Raw genomic sequence first — 19,747 nt, forward strand, 5'->3', positions numbered from 1 at the left:
GGGGTATTTGTCAAGTTGGAGGCTCTTAGGCTCTGACTGGTCTCCTGTGGGCATGACAAATTCTTATGGCGATCTCAAATTTTTTTTTTTTTTTCCGTGGCTTTTATCTTCCCTTTTTTTCCACGTCTAGGGTACTTTCAATGCTGATAGGACCATTGGAGCTTTCAAGTAAGACGGTTGAGCAACAAGGTTGCCCTCCTCCATCGTGGCAGCATGCATTGAGCAGGGCTTATCTCCGACTCCTGGTAAACACAACGTGTATGTGTATATTTGGCATATTCGCAGGGATCAAATCTTGTCTCGGTGAATTAACATTGAAATGCAGGGAACTGATCGACAGCAAAAAGTTGACGGCTCATGCTCCTGCTTTCTGCATTTCCTCAAAAGTGCCTAGTCATGTTTGAATAATTCAACGGCAGTGCAATCACCCCTGGGTCTCTGCACAGGAACGATGCAACCTGGAGTCCAAGCCTGTGCTCTCTTGCGTCGTCTCCCCAAGGTGTGTCGAACTCTCTATCGGGATAGACACCAAGTCTCCAGTGTTCACGCCGGGCGTATTCACCCACTGGATTTCCAATCCACCCATAAACAACTGCCTTTTCAAGAGAAGAAATCTCACGAATGGCGGGAAAGGCAGTGAACCACGAACCGCAGAGAATAATGTTGTGCAGCGTCAAGTTCTTCAGCGTCTTGCTGTGGCGGGTAGCTAAACCAACTAGTATATCCTCTGCGATCCAGACGTTATCGAGTGTGAGTGTATGCAAATGCTCCCAAGTGATATTCGAAGAGAATGCGTTGTCGGAAACCATCATTCTCCCTCCATGGTCATCCTTGGATGAGAGTGACAAGGAACGTAAGCGTGTAGCTGCTTCAAGGTATCCTGCCAGCACGCCGTAAGATAGAACCCGTCCAAGCTCTGGTTTCCCTTCTGCAGAGTTCATCACTTTGTCAGGGTGAACTTGAACGCGAATGGACAAGTTGGTAAGATGCTCGAAATTAGCCTCCATTCCCCCTATTATCTGGCTGATAGGGTAGAATATCCCATAAGAAACATCGAGTAACTCGAGAGATTCCACCTTGATTCCCGCATCACGCAAAGGTTCCATGACCATTAGATACTGAAGAATGCTGCAAGAAACAGGGCTATCATAGGAAAAGCTGAAGTGTTCCAACGCCGAGTTGTAAGTTTCCCGGTGCAAACGTCCATCTTCGCTGAATCGGCCCATGCAGAGGCGGACAGATTTTAGATTCTTAAAATGTGGAATAGCCCGGGAAATGATATCGTTGTCTTTTCCAGTTTGTTTAATCTGTCTCTGCTCTTCCCATATCCTCTTGTATGCTTCACACCACGGAAATTCTTCAGGGCCAACCGCAGGTATATAATCCCATGATTGGTTTGGTCGTCCGTGAACGAGGGTCCAAAATTGGCTGCAGTCTACCGTAAGAGACTGGATGCGTTGAGAGATGAGTGGGGGTGAGGCAATATACTCGATCCTCTCAAGACTGGCCTTGGTGCAGCTAACTGCACACTTTCTGGGCAGGTATCGAATGCAAGCGTTGGCGAATACCCGACAAGTTAGGCGGACATTGCTGATATCGTCTGTGCCCAAATAATCGAATATTTGGCTGAGCAGCTCCGCTGCAAGCAGCTCGAACCTCGACTCTGGGGTATCAACAGAAAGACCCAGGGCCCCCAGAGTCGAGGTGACACCTGATATAGTGGCTGGAATGAAGTCAATATCACTCATGATTGAAGACCGGAGTGTTCGCACGCAAAATAGATGAAGGAGAAGGGAACGGGCAACGGCTGTGTGAGAACAAGTACTTGAAGAACGTAATCGAGGCACAATCTGTCGAGGTAAAACAGAGGAAGATGGTCTGGTATAGGAGAGAAAGAAGAACAGGAAAGAAGAAGAAGAAGAAGAAGAAAGGAGAAGAGGACATGAAGACAGATTTCCTCACATCGCATCGTGTGATAATTTTCATGCTTAGTCGCCAAATATTGAAGTCATGACGCTTGGATTAACCAAACAGTGACTTGGAGTCTGGGATATAGATAACAGGAGAAGTGAAAGTATTACCTTATAGTATAAGCTTAACATATATATTCTTCTTTAGATTCCTCTTGTTAGAGGAAACATAAAATATCAAAACAACTGAGCCAAAAGAGTGAGCACACACTGGGAGTCTTGTAGTGTAGTAATTTTGTGCAAAAGACACACCATCCAGACTTTATATCTATTAAAATTGACTGTGCGAAAAGGAGTTCGCGCTAGTAAGCCCACGCTAGTAGACAGCCAGTTAATGCAATGTTTAATAAAGAGTTGTATCTCTATTTACCAAAAGCGCAGAATCACCTTAGGTTAAATACTCGGAATTGAATAAGGCTTTGAATAAGTAGTAAGATAACATTAAAGGGGTATTAGGGGATATGGTCCAAGAGCATCCTTGATCTATACTATTTTTTCATAGTATAGTTCTCAAAATACAGTATAGATATATCGATTTATACTGTAAGTCATCGTACATTTTGGTATAATACATAAAGGCCATGACCTCTTGTTCTATAGGTATTACATTGCATCTTTAGCATATTAAACAGAGAATTCTTCCAAGTCTCTAGGGGTATCTCTTGTAATTATAGCAAGGAAGAAGCAATAGAAGAAGAAGAGGTGAAGTTGGAACTTGCCTGATCAGTGATAATCTTGGCCCAATCAGCATCAGCTCCCATCAGGTCACGTGACTGATAAGATCTTTTTGAAGCTTCAGTCAGTCAAATAAAGATATCAACAGACCAAATCATCAACTCTGCAGACTCAATATCTCTGGCTATATTAGGGATTCTCATTATTTTGCCATATTTTTGCCAAAACTGTGGTCCCCTTCTCAACTTGTGTACACGTGCCAGCTGCTAATTTTATATTTTCAAGATGAAGCTTGTCAGGTATGTGTGCGCGACTGGCTTGGGCCAGGATTATAGGACTCGAAGCTCTTTGAGACCGAAGCTAATGATTTATCTATGCGTATAGGTTTCTTATGAAATGTGCAAATGAGACCGTTACAATTGAACTAAAGAATGGTGAGTGGTCAAGCGATGTGTACCGCTGATGGACAGACGCCCCAGAGCGAGCTTTGCGATTTCTCAATACCACGGAGATCGAGGCGCACACTGCGTTAAATACGGATTAAAACTCAACTGCGTGGGAATGTCTCAATTAGTCTAACAGCTTTTACCCGTAGGAACCATCCTCCATGGGACAATAGCTTCTGTCTCCCCGCAAATGAATACCGCGCTGCGCACTGTCAAGATGACCCCCAAGGGCCGTGACCCCATCTCCCTCGATTCGATAAACATACGCGGTTCCACCATAAGATATTACATCCTACCCGACAGTCTCCCTCTTGATACCCTACTTGTCGATGACCAACCTAAACCGAAGAACAAGGCACGAAAGGAAAGTGACCGCGGTGGGCGCGGCGGTGGCAGAGGTGGCCCCAGAGGACGAGGTGGACGAGGAGGCGGTAGAGGGCGTGGCCGGGGCCGTGGATTCTAAGTGTCTGTTGGGGCGTGTTGACTTTGTAATGCTGTTAATCCAGGTTTTGGCGTTCTGCTGCAAAAAAATATGCCCAGTGATGGCAAGGAGAGACGGCAGGAATATCTCAAACATAAGCTTGTACGGTTTCATGAAAAAGGGAAATGGCATGAGAACCAGAGACCTATATAGTCTTCTTCCCTAATACCTGGGCCGCTACCTACAGATTGGGACCCTCTTTCACTTGGGGGGATGATCGAGGATTCATTTCAACTACAACCAGAGGCCTAATTTAATGTATAGCATCCAATGATCTGAAGTAACATTGAAGAACATCCAACTGATCTATTCACATTAAGTATATTCATTGCGATATACAGCGATTTTCAAGACCCTGGTCGCCGGATACTTTTTTTTATATCTGGCGTCAATTCCTCCATATCCTGATGATAACTAGTCGCTCCCATCCAGCCTTCGTACCACTTCTACCAGCTATCTCTGTCTTCCAGCCGTCTCCCCACCCATTAATCCGGTCCATGACTTCTTGGGGTTTATTCTGCGCACATAACAAGACGTAGGCTACCCCACGCTCAGGGTTCAAAACATGAGGAATTGAATCCAACAACCGGTCCGTAATTTCCATTCCATGTTCACCTCCAGCATAAGTGAGAGATAAAAAATAAGATTCAATTTCAAATTTGGACATCCCGCTTGCACTAGAGGTGACCTCTGACGACGAAGGGAGATGTGGGAGCTCTGGAGTTGGTACATATGGAGGGTTGAATAAGAGGATATCAACCATACCAGGGCGCAATGGAGAGCAGAGATCCCCTGTAATCACAGCAAGGGGTTGAACTGGTTTTGGCGCCTCTGCATTCGTTTTCTCCTTGTTTGCTGGCGTAGCTCTGAAATTTTCCACCGAGTAATTGTCTGCGATGGCAACTTTGACAGTCTGTCGAGTTGCACTGCACGCTTTTCGATTCACATCAGTGCCTATTGTTAGTATGTCGGATCTTCCTAGAATTGCCTTGCAGTTTGCAGCAAGAAATCCGAGGATCACTCCGGAGCCTGTCCCAACTTCAACGACAACTGGCGATGGAGACGTGGTACTGGTTGGAAGAGGACCACTTCCCTGGTCAGATGCTCCCGGGCTAAATCTTTCAGAGAGCCATATGGACTCATCGATGTCAGATAGGGTATCAAGGAAGAGATAACTGTCTTCTGCTGGTTCGTAGATTGTGTCGAAGGCCACATGCGAGGTCGACGGAGTGGGCAACATCCCTAAGCTAACTCTGTGGCCGACTATTATTCTCTTTATTCTAGCATATAGCAGCGGCCAATATGTCCAACATCTCTTTATTCATTATCATCTGGCGATGTCCTGTCAACGTCAAACATCATCTTTGGTCCTCAATAATATTTGGAATTAAAACTCTTTTGTCTTATCAGATCAAAAATCAACCATGTGACAAGTCTTGGCATGTTTTTTATTTTAACGAGAGCGGAAAAAGGAAGCAAAACTCCTTCAACTTCAACAGCTTCAACAGCTTCAACATCAACAGAAGAAACGCGCTTGATCGTTCATCTGGACAGCTACAAGGGCAAACGACCATGAGGCCCTCCCTGCCGCTTCGTTTGGCGAGTTCTTCGTCAATTTCCTCTGGTTCGGCACTAAGACAAACGCCAATGGCTCTGCTACCTCCCATCCCGCTATATCGACGCATACTACGAGCTCACCGGAAAAAACTTCCTACTGATTTGCGGTTTCTGGGGGATTCGTACGTGAAGAGCGAATTCCGAGCCCATCGAAATGTGGAAAATCCCATCCACATTGTAAGATGGCGCCCTTGTCCGCCGGATTATTCCGATCAGCTACAAGGGGATTGGAACAATTCACTAACCACCTATTATAGATCGGGTTTTTGACAGAGTGGCAACTCTACGCTCAGCAGCTTGAAGGCGATTCGTGGGCAGATGGAAAGCTCGATAAGGCGAAGATTGACAAAATGAGCGGTAAATTATCCATACTACTTCGAGTGTAAATGTTACCTGGTAGCTGATGATGACTGCCTCAAACAGATCAGCAACTTGGTCAACTATACGAGCTTATGCAGACAATCAGAAAGGGAGACGGGGATAGCAATAAAGGCGATTCATGATTACCCGCATTAGTAAATGCAAATGTTCAATGACACCCTCCCAACAGGGCGAGGCACCCGGAGGTCGCCTTGTTCACGCTGACCCTGTTGCTAAAACTAGACTCGAAGAGGTGTGAATGAGATGCCTCAACGGTTGCTTGACGGAATAAATTATACTTATATAAAGTCTTTTAGACATGGCCTCCCAGGCTCCAAGTGTATTCCGCTACCCTTGTCCGCCCGTCCGTTCATCTGTCCAGGGAATGCTTGGGCCCTCGAACCGTATGCCCGACGATGCTAGACGATACAACACGAAGGCTGCTCTCGCTTACCAGGAAAAGAAACATCGTTTTAGGATCCGTCCAGGTCCGACAGGATATCGCCTTGCAGTAGTCACAACCCTCTCTGGAAGAACTGGTTCCTATAACGCCGAGACATGTGTCGAACGGTTTATTTCAAGTCCCCAAACTGCAACCACCGTTGGATAGTTATCGGTCAACCGTGCGCCAAAGACCCCGGATTTTCTAAATGCAAAGTTTTCAAAACCAAAGGCATCCTGCCCTTTGATGCTGGAGGTCCTATACTGGCCGCGGAGAAGACGTGTCCAGTCTGCCATTTAAAGGGTAAATATGACCGGAATCTGACCAGAATGGTTGAGTCGGACGTTTGTTGGTTCCGGCAGCCTGGGAGGAAGGGGAATAAGAAGACTGTCTACGTTGACGTTCGTTGTGCCATCCTGTAGTTTTCAAAGCTAGAGAAATGCTCAACAAACAACGAACGGGAACTACCGCCCAGGGTCGTTACCATACGGTTTGGATGTCGGAGCAAGATCACCATTCCTTTGCAGCTTGGCAATTTCCTGTGGACAAACAGCCGAGAGTTCGGCATTTCCCAACATCGCCGAATTCCTTTTTTTTTGTACCTAGATTCTTGAACTCTTTTTGATCACTATTACGGGCATAACTCGGCCAACTGCTGCCAACATACTGCTCGTTTGGGCAGTCGACCACACATACCACATAGTGCTTAGGCCGGGCCAGGCTGCCTTGCATGAAAAACGGCAACTTAGATAACGAAGCGCGAATCAGTCCTATTTGCTTTGACTTTTTTGCTCGTTTTAGGAGTATTGGATTCAAGCTGATAATAAAACCAGCAATTTACTTCGTATTTCTGAGCCGTTCAATATATCTTGGACGTTTTGATCTGGACCATGGGTGTTTTGTCCCGGAGCCCATCGGCGACGGCAAGAGACAACGGTTCAGCTCATATCTATCAACTGGTATGTACATATGGATCACATCAAGACAGGGTCCCTTGGCTGTCAGGATCCCTGCGCCGGTTGACGGCAAAATGTGTCAAAACTCGACAGGGCTGGATCCCTGGTTTCATTAAGTATTTTATATCGTGTCCAGAGGCTACCAGCGGCTAAGCTTGCCCAGCAAGCAGCTTACTTCCCTCCCAATGCCGGCCTTCCCTGCAGAGCATGGTCAAAAGGAGGAGAGAGGGAAAAAGAAAGGAGAGGAGAACGGGGAATCTCCAGTATTATTCTATCGCATTCTATGTTTACGAACCAGCTGTAACAGCTGCAACAACGGCGGAAGGGTTCTGGGCACTCGGCGCGACTCTTTGCCGCTGCGATTCACCGAGAAGAAGCTTGTTTCAAGAAGCCGCGCATCACGCAGTAGCGTGGTCTCAGTCTCTCGTCCCGAGTATACGAAGCATTGTCGGCTCGACGGGCCCCCGTTCGGTGGTGGGAGATTTTTCTTTTCGCCGCCTTGGTTAAAACTCCTTCAACCCGAAGCTGTTTTGACGAATCTCACTACTGCCAAGTGTAGGGGAAAACGCCTCGAGTCAAATCTCCATCGCGTGAGGCGTGGAGAAGGGGTTCCGAGATCGATAAGATTAAGTGTGGTTTGGTTTCCCATTCTCCGGATCCTGCTGACGGAGGGAGGGTATTTTAGGGGGAGGTTTTATGCCATGGCGCAGCTTGCCTGCCGAATTGCGACATTAGCCTTCCATCCGCCGTGAGACTTTGGCCAGTGTGCAGCGACGCCTGTATGGCCGAACCATATACACAACTCTACTTTACCATACTAGCCGCAAAAAAAAGGCAGACAAAAAAGCAGAACAGGCAGTGCAAGCTGGGAATTAACTTCGATGACAACCAGCTGGGGATCGTTTGCTAGTCCGACTTGGGTGTCGCAGGGTGTAACCCCCCATGTCCACTGTCTGATCATAGACTTCAGGACCCGACGTACCTTGAAGTTGCTACTTGCCAATCGCCGACACGGCGGGAATCCATACCCACTCAGCGGCGGTTCTGAGGATGCGGATTGGCTCCGACCTCATTTGTCCTCTATCGCCGAGATGTCATGATCTGATAGGCGATCTCGCAATTAGCAAGGCCTTTGTGTGCATCATCCTTGCGCCAACACTCCTACCTGCGGCCCGTTGTGGTGTAATCTTTTGCCTAGAGTGTTGCAGTCGGTCTCAACCCCTTGGAAACGGGGTGTCCAGCTCTTCGAAACAGACACAACGGGCTCGGCAAGCTGGGCAAAGCCGATCGTTCATCTTCTTCCGTTGAGGATGACGCCGAAGAGAAAGCTATATAAGGGAGATGGAAGATTCCATTTCGTCTAGAACTATTCCTCTCAAACCAAACTCAACAGCTCATCACTTTCCCTCATAAGCACGCAAGCACACAAGCAAAAAGCTAGTGATCAGACTCTCCCGCCTTTAGTCTATAACTTTGACTCTTGATCGGCTCTCTATACCCCAGATCTCAACCCTTCCCTTCTATACTTCACCCTCTTCTCCTCCATCAACCATCCGTCACAATGGCCCCCGTTACCTACGACATTCCTGCTACGCAGACCACCACTCCCCAGAAGCCTGCAGTCTCTCTCGATATCTTCCCCGATGGCTTGAAGACCACCGGCCAGCAGCCCCCTCTCTACGACCAGATCAGACCATTCTCTGACTTCCCCAAGAAAATCACCGGCCCAACAGTCTGGAAGGCTGAGGACTACAAGAACAATCCCGAAAAATGGACCCATCGTTTCACTGAGGAGGAATGCGCCGAGATGAGCGCTGCTGCCGATGCCTTTGTTGCTTCTGGCATCCCCCTGACTGCCATATCCAAGGTAAGATATTTCCACCTACCTTTTTGTTTGGTTTTTGTATATTCTAGAAAGGACGGGTTTTCTGATATATTGAATTATAGGACAACTTCAGACTTCCCAAGTTCGCCAGCTTCCTCGAAGTCTTGAGAAAGGATATCATTGATGGCAAGGGATTCATCCTCTTCAAGGGATTCCCAGTCCAGGAATGGGGAACCCGCAAGGCTGCCATTGCCTACATGGGTCTCGGAACCTATCTTGGATACTTCGTCAGCCAGAACAGCCGTGGCCATGCTCTGGGACACGTTAAGGATCTTGGCGAAGACTCTGGAAAGATCGACAAAGTCCGTATCTACAGAACCAACGCTAGGTAAGTTTGCCCAGTTCCGATTTAAATTTACGGGTGATCAGGGGTCGGAAACTAACATGGCCTAAACAGACAATTCTTCCACACCGATGACTGTGACATCGTTGGCCTGCTCTGCGTGGCCAAGGCATTCGAGGGTGGCGAGTCAGATATCATCTCCTCTCACCACGTCTACAATGTCCTCGCTGAGGAGCGCCCTGATGTCCTGGAGACCTTGACCAAGCCCAACTGGTACGTTGATCGTAAGGGTGAGGTTAGCGTTGGCGAAGAGGAGTACATCAGAGCTGCCATTATGTACCTTGAGCCCAAGGGAGGCCGCGTCTATACCAAGTAAGTCTACGTCATTCGTGATACATATTCAAACGTTATAGATATTGTTACGAAGTCTAGATAACTAACAATGCTTCTTTAGATGGGACCCTTACTACGTTCAGTCCCTTAGCCGTTTCTCCGATGCAGGCATCATCCCACCGCTCTCCCCAGAGCAGATCGAGGCTATGGAAGTCCTTGAGGCCACCTGCCTCCGCCTCTCCCTCCACATGGTTCTCGATGTTGGTGACATCCAGTTCCTCTCCAACTCCCAGGTCCTCCACGCCCGTACTGCCTACAAGGACTTCCCACCACCAGCTCCTCGCCGCCACCTCATGAGACTCTGGCTCTCTACCCCTGAGGACGAGGGTGGCTGGAACCTCCCATTCTGGGACACCAACGAGAAGAAGCGTGGTGGTATCCAAGTCAATGACAACGCTCCAGTCGCTAACTTGGACGCCGACTAAATCACTCCTATTCCACTTGACAACCCTTCAGCAATCAAAGCCAAAACTGATAGATACCCCGACTTGACTGTTAAAACACTCGGTCACTTGTTACCATATAGCTTCCTCTTCTTTCCTATGTTATTTTTTTTTCCTGTACTCTTTTATTGCCTATATCTCTTATTCCTATCTGCAACTGCAAAATCAGGGCGTTTAACGAAATCAATGAAGTCCTTATAGCAATTTTTCCACAATGCTCTTAGTAAAACATCCCCCCACACTATTCTCTAGTCTACCCGTAGATCTGCATAGATTGTCACAGAATATGCCAAGGAGTTATCAATCTCACCAGGAGTAACAGATTACTCCGCATAACTTGGCATGCCTATCAATTCCTTGTTCAATCAATAGTTTAGCTTATATAACTCAACGTTCGCATCCCTTAGAATTATTGGGATAGACGTACTCCGTAGGGTCTCAGATATATATCCGTTGGGGGGAGCTAACTTCGTCACTGCACCGGATTAATATGGTAACTTATGATTTATCTGCGATATTATAGGTATAACTATCCTCCTTTAATCTCACCAACTTGGCTTATACTTGTTGACTAGTTACCACGTCATTCATCAAATCCTTTCTTATCATTAGAGTAATTAGGTATTCTGGCACAAAATTATGCGGGTGGGATTGCAAGGATCCCTCGGCGCCATGAACGGCGGAACCAAGCCCATTCACTTATCCCGTTCTTAAAGGCCCCATCTTGGATATAAAGCCTGATGTTGAACACGCCGCCATTTCCCCAGTCCACGGCAGCCACTTGGGAATCAGGAATGGCTGAATGCTCAAATGCGCCATCATACCAGTAAGTACCGCCTTCAGTCCCTTTTTCAAGGATGCGATTGTCCTCAGTGCCATAGTACACTCGGACGCTTTGCGGGTTTCCCGGAGTAAGTAGGAAGCTGGTGGCAGCTAAGGGGGTGCGTGGCTTGGCCGTTCGTACTACGGTACCCCCATCACTCCACGACCGGTTATCATAGACCCTTTCCACAACACGGCGGTCTGTGGTTTGGAAATAAACTCTATAAAGGAAGAGAAATTTAAATATACCATTAGTCTCGGCCAATTTAGGGAAGGACTGGTAAACTGATTCGTAAGATGACGATAATGAATAAAAACACGGGGCGTACCGAGTGGTTGATCTTCGTAGACCTGTAGTATACGTCAGAGCGGCTATACCTGTGCCTGGTAAGGCAGGACCAAAGTTGGCCAGACGTTGCCATCCACGACCAACTTTCAAATAATTAGCAAACATCGGCTCTAGCTGAGATAACGGGGATACTGGGGAGCGAGATGGGGCCAAATATCATGACTGCTTACCGTCATATCCAAATTCCTGGATAGTATTGTCTCCTAGCTGGGCATATATGCGCAATCGAGGACGTTGGGTGCTGGGAACAAATACTGCAGCGAGCCTTGAATGAGATGCAACTTGAAAATTATACTGGTTAAGCGAACCGGTATACCACCGGCTTTGGGAATCAGATGCAGCTTCGCCCAGCGTGTTGTTTGGCAAGAGATAGTAAACGCGGATCTTAAGCAGGAAGTTAGTGCTAGAAGAACTCTTGTACTTCATATCCAAAGAACATGTCACCTACCAGCTCGAGATCATCGGAGGCGGCAGCAATTGACGAATTAGCCCTGGCCTTTGCGATTGTGTCATTTGCGAGGCCTCCGCTCCAATAGCCTTCAAATCTGGCCTCCCGGATGCCACCCGAAGTATCTTGGCTATAGATCCGTAGTAAATTAACAGAGTTGACGGCAGCGATTCCGGTACCTAGCAGAGAGGAGTCAGACAGTCTTCCTCTATAGTTATTGCATCATTCCACGATCTTCATCCTGCCAAGAGGATGTGAGTAGCGGTGGGAAGGACAAGGAGATAGCAACCAACCAGGAAGCGTTTGTTGGACTTGAACTTCAGTATTGTTTCCACCTGCCTGCGCAAGGGAGCTTGCCGGGAACAGGGACACCTGGAGGAGGATGGTAAAGTGAAGCAACTTCATGGTGATCTCTTCTTAGCCACAGTTCTCAGTAGGCCACCATATGCCGAATGCCCAGCTATATCCGAATCCTCAGAGCTTGGCACGTATCCTGCGCTCACATCTAAGTGTAGCGGAAACCCGGGGGGTTCATGGCCCCGTTTTATGTTGTTCATTGCCTGCGATAATTCAGTGGAGGAGGAGAGGTATGTATCGCCGGGCTTCATCACAAACTGGCTTGTCCTACTTGTCATAAGCGCATGAAGCATGAATGTACAAAATCACATTGTTGTTAGAGAATAATCGTTCATCTGGTGCTGCAATGCTATATAAGGCGGCGGGGGTATAGCTCTGCACTATCTGTATAGACAGCATCACAAGATGACAGGGTGTAACTAGTGACCAACCCCGCCAGTGACAAGAAAAAGGCGTTGGACAAAGTAACAAGAGGCTTGAAGATGATTTGGTCCTATGCTTCCACGGCCAAGCTCGTGACAGGTAGCTAAACATGGTCCCGGTGGGTGTCACACGGCATAAGTTCTGGGGCGCGGTTTGTATACTTGAATGACGGCGGGAATTCGCACGGAGTCCCGAAGTGCTTGCGGGCTCGAATATTAACAGGAAAAAAAAACCATGACAATATCGCCGAAATGGTGACGGGTGATCCCTTGGCTTAGGCTTCTGACTTTTTGAGAATCCCCAAGCCGGTGATCAGCATAGCAGAGCCTAAGCTGGGAGTCGTTCCAGTCTCGACTGGTCTTAGTTACAGGGCTTTTGGGGTTTGCAACATTCCTTCGAGACCTAGTCAAGTTGGCGATCTTCGTCCCCACCGTTCGTTCGCCAGCCGCTTGATCGTCAGTGACCATGATATGCCCACTGGCTTTTTTTATCTCAATATGCAGTAACAGCTCTTTGACGGGATCGGCCTAATGCACCAATAGCCTGAGGATATCAGCCATCTCAAATTCAATGAACTCAACGCTCCATTTCATAAACTGCGTAGCTGTACTATCGATCATCATGGGGTTCTTTTTCACCGAGGCCGCTTCGCTGATGTTCTTACCTGGGAGACGCTCTGATGAAGTCTCTTCGACCTAATCGAAACCAATAATAGAGCTGGCATGTAGCTAAATAACTGTTCAAGGATGAAAACTGCTTCGAATAGTGACATTGTAAGTTGCCAAGTTGACCAGCACCCCTGTAAACGAAAGTGGCCGGAAAAATGGTGGTTCCTAGTGTAGACAAAGGTACTTGGTTACATTCATCATCTTCCTAGCCTGCTGTTTCCGAGTCGGTAGACAGGACCCAACCCTCAGCTTTCAAGGTGGGACGTGGGCGGCTAAATGATATACCATCGGGACATGTTCGTTCTTCCTCGTGATCTATATCTAGATCAACTGGAGGAAAGCCAGTATCCAAGTTATGAAACTGGAGAAAGTAAATCTGTGAGACCACGGCTTGACATAGCTGGATTCCAGAGAACTTGTCTTTAATGGTAAATATGTCCCGGTTTTCAGCAATGCATTTCAGACAATAGTCCCTCATTGGATTCCGGAAGGCTCGAAATGCCACAAGGGTTATTGGAAATTCTTTTTTGTCAGAATCACGTCCTGCTTTTTTCGGAAACTAGGGGATGGAGTAGGCGGTATAGAAATATGGGTATGCTCATCCCAAACGTAGAGTAAGTGGTCCTAACGCTCATTTTTATTTGTTCATGCAGCGAGTCGAGAGTTGACGTCGCTCCGTGGCCGCAAAATTTAACAAGGCAGCAAACCAGTTAACTAACTAGCGATTCCGCGTCTCAGCCAAGCTAGACTCCGATTGGCCGGAGAATTCGTTTAGCGCCGTTGACGTGGGGAATCGCGGCGGAAAGTGAAAGTTTTCTTGAACGACATTCGGAGCCAGAGAGCCTCGTTCTTGTAGACTTTACTGCAAACGAGGGAGGAAGGCTGATGCCTTCTATGCCCAGTGGCAGAGGCCCAATATCAAAAGGGATTGCACGCAAGGTAACTTGGAAGAATAATTAGCAAGTAAAAATGCGAGAGAAATAACCAGGTCTTTTCCCATGCTCCATGACACTAAGTAAGTGACGGCTCAGTGATATTTTTATGCAACGATCGCAAAGAGAGTCCAACATCTAACATACTGGCGAAAGGTGTCTTACACCGACTCCGTACCAGTCCGATGTGGGGAGAATGAGTGGCTGTCATGGATCGTTACTCCGTATACGATGCAGGCATTGACGACAGTGATAGATTTAGAAGGTCATTGCAGCCGTGCATAGCTAAGCGCCAGATCTATATATGCCTTGAGATGGGAGTGCAAGGTTGTTCAGACATGGGGGCGTGGTAATGCATGCCAGAACTGCATACTTCTCCTAATTTAGCGCCACCTGCCCAAACCATTGGAAGAGAGATGCTCGCTGGCATAACTTAGCGAGAGTTGGTGTCAGTTGTCACTATCCTGGATGTAGGTATGCAGGGTACAGATCATTTACCTCTAGCACCTGTACACACGCATTTACTGAGCCGGTAGGATAAGCATCAAGGCGATCGGATACCGAATGACTCTGGAATTTGGCTATTCACAAGGATAATTTAGTGTTAAGCAAAGATAGGTGGTAGACAGCCTGCCAGAGAGTTAGTCTCTTGAAAGGCTGACTCTGTATGAGCAAGATACATACTACAGAATTAAGCCCATCAGCGACCACTAAGTGTAATATGACAGGGTTGTTTCGCCCCATTGATATGCCAAACGGGAGTGAATCCAGCATAGCCACCTATTTTTATAGAATATGTTATATTTCGCCATTTCCAACACAAAGTTAAGGTTGATGTTTGGATGTTGTTGGCCCAAAAGTAATGCGGAGCCGCAAAACTAAATAAGCGCCCAGTGGACACGGCAAGATATCGAGAGGATGTGCTCATGCATACGCAGGGTATTCTTCTCTAGGGATTTTCGAGAAGACCATTATCCTCCGAGGGGCCAGGATATGCTGTTGTCAGTTAAATCTGGCGTCAACTGAAACTGCTCAGACTTCTAAATATAATCCAATTTACGTGATCTAGCTGTAACTGGCAGATCTAGATGCTGCCGAAGGGTATCAAAGAATTGAGAGTATATAATTGTCCGTCATGGACACTCTTTTGGATAGAGAAGATATATCACATCAAAGAATATCCCCCTATTAGTTTTGATACTGATTGACCAATTTCCTCCTTGAGAACCTCGTCAGTTTGTTATATCTATACACTATCAACCTTGTTTCCAATGGCACCCTCACTTCCAGGAATCACCACGAAAATTGGAATCTTCTTTCTAGCTATTCCTCCTTTGGTTCTATATTGTCAGCTCGTCCCCCTGATTGTTTCTCTAATTTCATACTGACTCGGCATTTAGCTCTGCTCCTTGCTGGAAGTACAGTCGGGCTTCCTGGTATATACCTCGCCGAAGTGCAGACTAATAATGGCGACGCTGTTCGTGTGGGATATTTTGGTATCTATTTCTCTCATTGTATATTATTAAGGGTTGTATGCTAATAATATACAATGAATATCAGGCATCTGCGTGAAAACATATTCTGAGATTAGATGCACATCAATTGCATTCTCGTCTCCCGACACCATCAGGAAACGTCTGGCCAGAGAAGTCCAGGGAATTCTCCCCGAATCAGCCGTCAATGAAGCCATCAAACTTCAAGCTGTGGTATTTACCAACGTACTCTTGGTGGCAGTGGCATTATTCTGCTCCGGCCTCATGTTCGACTTACTCCGGTCCCACAGCTCCAAACGAACACGCAAACAGCCCATGAAGAGAGATTCTAGACGCCGCCAGAACTTCTTCCGTCAGGCCTCACTTGGGTGTGCATACAGTGCTTGCGCTTTTACTCTAGCAGCTGCACTTGCAATCACAGAAGTGAGTGGCGTATTCGCTGTTGGTTTCGGATGCGCACATACGGTTAAAGCTGGACCTGTCTCTCTAGCTTTACACTGGACGGTGACTATACTTTGCCTCTTGGTGTGCGTTGGGTTGACAATGCTTCGTCGTACGAGGAGTGATATAATTGGGGACTCAACGCCTGGGATGTATGGGCAAGATATTGGAGGACGGGATTATCCTTCATCCCCTGGTTATGGGCCAATGGACTAGTGCTCTAGCTGTTGTCAGTTGAAGATCTATGGGGTATTATAAGTTTATTTGAGGATCTGGGAGAGTGATGAAGTAGGAGATCCATTGTTGAAAGGAAATGTTTAGGGGTGGTTCGGCAATAGTCTGGAGTGGGAAAGGGGAAAAAGGTGTTTCATATTTTATTAATCGCAGTTGTAAAGCACTTGAAAAGGAGAAATAACTATATTAGCGTTGTCATTGCTAGAAAAATCTAAAAATTCTAGAAAAGGTATATATACACGTACTAAGTTCGCCACCAAAGCACCAAATCTATGATAAAAGAAACGCACTGATAGCAAATGATAAATTACGCCTGTAGCTCATTGTGATACTTGGGATGAGTGCCATCTTGAGACAGGAGCCAGAACTTCTCATGCTCTTTTTGTCCATTAATGGCCCCCTTGAGGTCGAATGGGTCAGCGAAGGTCTCCCACTTCGAACGTTTGTCGGTCCAGCCGGGCCCTTCGTATTCTTCCTTGTCGAATCCAAGGTAGACGGTAGTCTTGTTGGGTAGATATTTCCCAGGGTGAACTATGTTAAGCCAATAGGTGTATAGAACCATGGGAGCTGCTTCAAAGGCATATAGGTACCACTCGTGTCTTAGAACAGCATCACAGACTCCATCGCATTGGCCGGTAGAAATGACGTTGAGGGTGCTGAACTTCTCGATGGCACGGAAGATAGATCGGAATAAGACAAGACCTGATGTACCGTAAAGCATGATGAAGACGGTGCGGACTTTGCTGGTGAGCATGTTGGCTCGAACACAACGGTTATGGAGATGGGCAATCATCCCGATAAAGATACATTCCACAGCTGCCTGGAGGACAGAGCCAACGGCAACGAGTATGCCACCGCTGCGCTGGAGGCGCTGGTCATCTCCGGCAGTGGATACACGGGCGGCTCCAGCGGCTGTTAGACCTTCAACCAGAGCACCCAGGTAGATGAAGAAGTAAATGAGTCTACCTGGGTTGAGGGGTGCGTGCATGGGGAGATAGTGCATGAGCCGTCCGAGGATATTGTATTCAGCTGCCGAGTAGATTGGCGGTCCGCAGAGGATGAGAATGCTTTCTGAGATGTAGAAGTTTCTGTTCTCGGGGTAGAAGCTGGAGACAGTTCTCATGACCCAACCGGATGTAAAGACAAGCCCTCCCCAACACATGAAGAACATGACCCGCCAGTATTTGTATCGGCTAGTGAGATGTTAGCAGCGATATCCAGTAACTAATGGGTAAAGGCTGGAGACATACAAGTTCTGCCATATGTGTATACTAAGTGAGACTCCAACTAGGACTGCAAAGACGGCCGCAAGGGGTTTGCTGGGTGTGTATGGATAGTACGTTGAAGTTGTCGATTCCATGTTGGATGATGAAGCCATGGCGATTTATTGTTGTCTAGGTATTCAATGATTGTGTAAGTTGCTGAATTCCCATGACAGCTGCAGCATCGCGGCTGGTTATATATCATCATTTCTTCCATAACTTCAAGCCTGAACTCGTTACTCCGTACTGGGACGTAATCGAGGCTGAAGAGCACTGCCTTTGCGGCCCATGGCCTGCACAGATAATGAGTAGCGCTACATGAGACCAAGAGCGGTTAAAGATCTGCCCACGCTCAACCAAGCCAGGCTCGAACCCACCGGCCAGGCGCCAGCAAGCGCTGCATATTCCCCAGATCAAGGATATTCCCGTCTCCCATCAGCTTCCAGGTCGCAAAGTTTTTTCTTCCGCCGAAGGATCCGAGGTGGAGCAGCGCTGGATAGCACCAAATACGGCTAGTTTCATGCCAATCATCGAGGCTCCATTGCGTCGAAGAACGACGGATAGGGCTGATATCACCGCTTGAGCGAGCGCTGTAGAGCAATGCTGCTGTCAACAGGCCATCAATAACTAATCGGTCGTACTAGGCTGTGTTCATTAAACCGTGGGCCCTCCCGTGAAGTTGTCCGTAGTTACGCTGATAATTCGTTTTCCCTCCGTAGCCCTCCTCCACCAGCAGCAGCACTGACTGTGAAAGCCTTGGGAGATGGTACACAGTCGCCATCGCCGTCCGTGGCAGTGTAATAATATCGACGTCTGTCTTCCTCCTAGACTTCCCGTCGACGATAGACCTCGAAGAAGTGTATTAGTCATCTCATCACGTTACCTCTCGCTTGCCCAGTGGTCTCGCACATCACATTCGATAGTTAGCTTCAACAGCAACAACATCAACAACATCGTCATCATCATCCTTTTTGACAGCAGGTTTTTGTTGCTCCCTCTAAAACCGAAGAAGGAGCCAAGTTTTACATCGAGATGTGTCTACTGGACAGGAAGCAATGGTGAAATGCTGCTGGGTCTGGGTGTGAACATGAAGGCGACTTGTCATGGGGATACCACACACTCCAGGCTGCAGATGCGTGTGGACAACAAGATGTGATGCACGTTAACTGACCCATCAAGGCGCCAACTTGCTGGATAAATACAGAGCTCTGATATATGCAGCTATGCATTGCAGGGATTCAGTCGCTGGAATTTTAATTGGTAATGGGACGCTAGTTACATTAACTATTTTTTCATCTTATGCGCAACTGCTTTAATACCCTTCTTGATGCCTAGCATAAGCTCAATACCGCACTCTTCGCTCGTGTGAGCCGTGAACCGGCCCTGCTTGACAGTTCCCAGTTGGGTAATCTGCCCGTTGGCCTTCACTTGCACCAGCGCGCCTCCCGACATCAGGGCACATATTTCCAGAGATCCATCCCCTTGTGGGATAACGATGAAGCTGACAATCTTTTCATCATGATTGGAGCTTGGGTAAGGGAAGCTACTGCCCGTGTCTATAAAGGCCACCTGTTAGCTTTCTGCATTCAAGCGGAAGAAGGGGTTAGATTTTATACCTTTCCATTCCCTGAGTCCAGGACTCTCTGTAACGAGATGATGAATTCGCCTGTCACGGTGGACATACAGCAGGTGCAGGGTGTCATCTCCTAGCAGGACGGCCTGATGTGGCGTCCCCGGCTCCAAATCTGCGGGTAATGGGGGTAGGGTTTCAAACTTCTCTCCGTCCGTGACTCTGTACGCTTGAAGTCCATTTTCCGGACCTTCGAATATCACGATTTCACCCCCCGGGCTGAGGCAACCACTTAATCGGCTCGATTGGTGAACGGTCAACTTTCCTTTATTATCATACTCAACTTCACTCCATTCCTCTTCGTCTGGGTCGTATCGATACCACTGAAGAACGTCCGACTTGTCAACGAAGAAAATGCTTCGCTAAGATTGATGTTGATTGTTAGGACATTATGCCTCTCTGGCTAGCTACGCAGGGTGGAGTCTATATGCTCACCTCTTCTTCACCCAAAAGATATAGACCTGGTGTATTTTTCCGTACATCACTCGCAACAAACACTTGATTTGCGATTTCGGTTCCCGTCCAGAGCTTTTCGATCAAATCGCCGTCTTCCTCCGATATCAGGGAAATCCCAGGTTGATCATGTGGGAATGCCCCAGCGGCGGCAAGGAGATAGTGAACGAAGTCTTGGGGTTTAAAGTCCATACTTCTTGGATCTTTGTCTTAGAGTGAAAAGCGGGAAAATAGGTTGAAAATTTGTCTCTTTCCTTGATACTGTCCCACTACGTTTTCAATGT

At 47.4% G+C, this 19,747-nt stretch overlaps 7 protein-coding genes across 7 annotated transcripts; 2 read left to right on the top strand and 5 right to left on the bottom strand.

Annotated features, from left to right (window-relative positions):
* Positions 1-380: 380 nt before the first annotated feature.
* On the bottom strand, positions 381-1,748 carry ARB_05018 (uncharacterized protein; the record flags this gene model as incomplete). The annotated part of the gene is made up of 1 exon (XM_003016680.1): positions 381-1,748. One exon carries the CDS (start codon positions 1,746-1,748, stop codon positions 381-383), a length of 1,368 nt encoding a protein of 455 aa, XP_003016726.1.
* Positions 1,749-1,873: 125 nt separating this feature from the next.
* On the top strand, positions 1,874-2,014 carry ARB_05019 (uncharacterized protein; the record flags this gene model as incomplete). Its single annotated transcript, XM_003016681.1, has 1 exon — positions 1,874-2,014. One exon carries the CDS (start codon positions 1,874-1,876, stop codon positions 2,012-2,014), a length of 141 nt encoding a protein of 46 aa, XP_003016727.1.
* A 1,946-nt stretch (positions 2,015-3,960) lies between these two features.
* Positions 3,961-4,812, bottom strand: ARB_05020 (uncharacterized protein; the record flags this gene model as incomplete). The annotated part of the gene is made up of 1 exon (XM_003016682.1): positions 3,961-4,812. One exon carries the CDS (start codon positions 4,810-4,812, stop codon positions 3,961-3,963), a length of 852 nt encoding a protein of 283 aa, XP_003016728.1.
* Positions 4,813-8,508: 3,696 nt separating this feature from the next.
* On the top strand, positions 8,509-9,933 carry ARB_05021 (TfdA family oxidoreductase, putative; the record flags this gene model as incomplete). Its single annotated transcript, XM_003016683.1, has 4 exons — positions 8,509-8,814; positions 8,895-9,160; positions 9,230-9,487; positions 9,570-9,933. 4 exons carry the CDS (start codon positions 8,509-8,511, stop codon positions 9,931-9,933), a joined length of 1,194 nt encoding a protein of 397 aa, XP_003016729.1.
* A 655-nt stretch (positions 9,934-10,588) lies between these two features.
* Positions 10,589-11,975, bottom strand: ARB_05022 (fucose-specific lectin FleA; the record flags this gene model as incomplete). The annotated part of the gene is made up of 5 exons (XM_003016684.1): positions 10,589-10,994; positions 11,103-11,253; positions 11,293-11,542; positions 11,571-11,749; positions 11,864-11,975. The coding sequence occupies 5 exons, from the start codon at positions 11,973-11,975 to the stop codon at positions 10,589-10,591; spliced, it is 1,098 nt and encodes a 365-aa protein (XP_003016730.1).
* Positions 11,976-16,425: 4,450 nt separating this feature from the next.
* On the bottom strand, positions 16,426-17,289 carry ARB_05023 (RTA1 domain protein, putative; the record flags this gene model as incomplete). Its single annotated transcript, XM_003016685.1, has 1 exon — positions 16,426-17,289. The coding sequence occupies one exon, from the start codon at positions 17,287-17,289 to the stop codon at positions 16,426-16,428; it is 864 nt and encodes a 287-aa protein (XP_003016731.1).
* A 1,375-nt stretch (positions 17,290-18,664) lies between these two features.
* Positions 18,665-19,655, bottom strand: ARB_05024 (uncharacterized protein; the record flags this gene model as incomplete). The annotated part of the gene is made up of 3 exons (XM_003016686.1): positions 18,665-18,936; positions 18,997-19,372; positions 19,446-19,655. 3 exons carry the CDS (start codon positions 19,653-19,655, stop codon positions 18,665-18,667), a joined length of 858 nt encoding a protein of 285 aa, XP_003016732.1.
* Positions 19,656-19,747: the final 92 nt, after the last annotated feature.

The sequence above is a fragment of the Trichophyton benhamiae genome (genome assembly GCF_000151125.1).
Source record: "Trichophyton benhamiae CBS 112371 chromosome Unknown contig01989.5, whole genome shotgun sequence".
NCBI classification, from domain to species: Eukaryota; Fungi; Ascomycota; class Eurotiomycetes; order Onygenales; family Arthrodermataceae; genus Trichophyton; species Trichophyton benhamiae.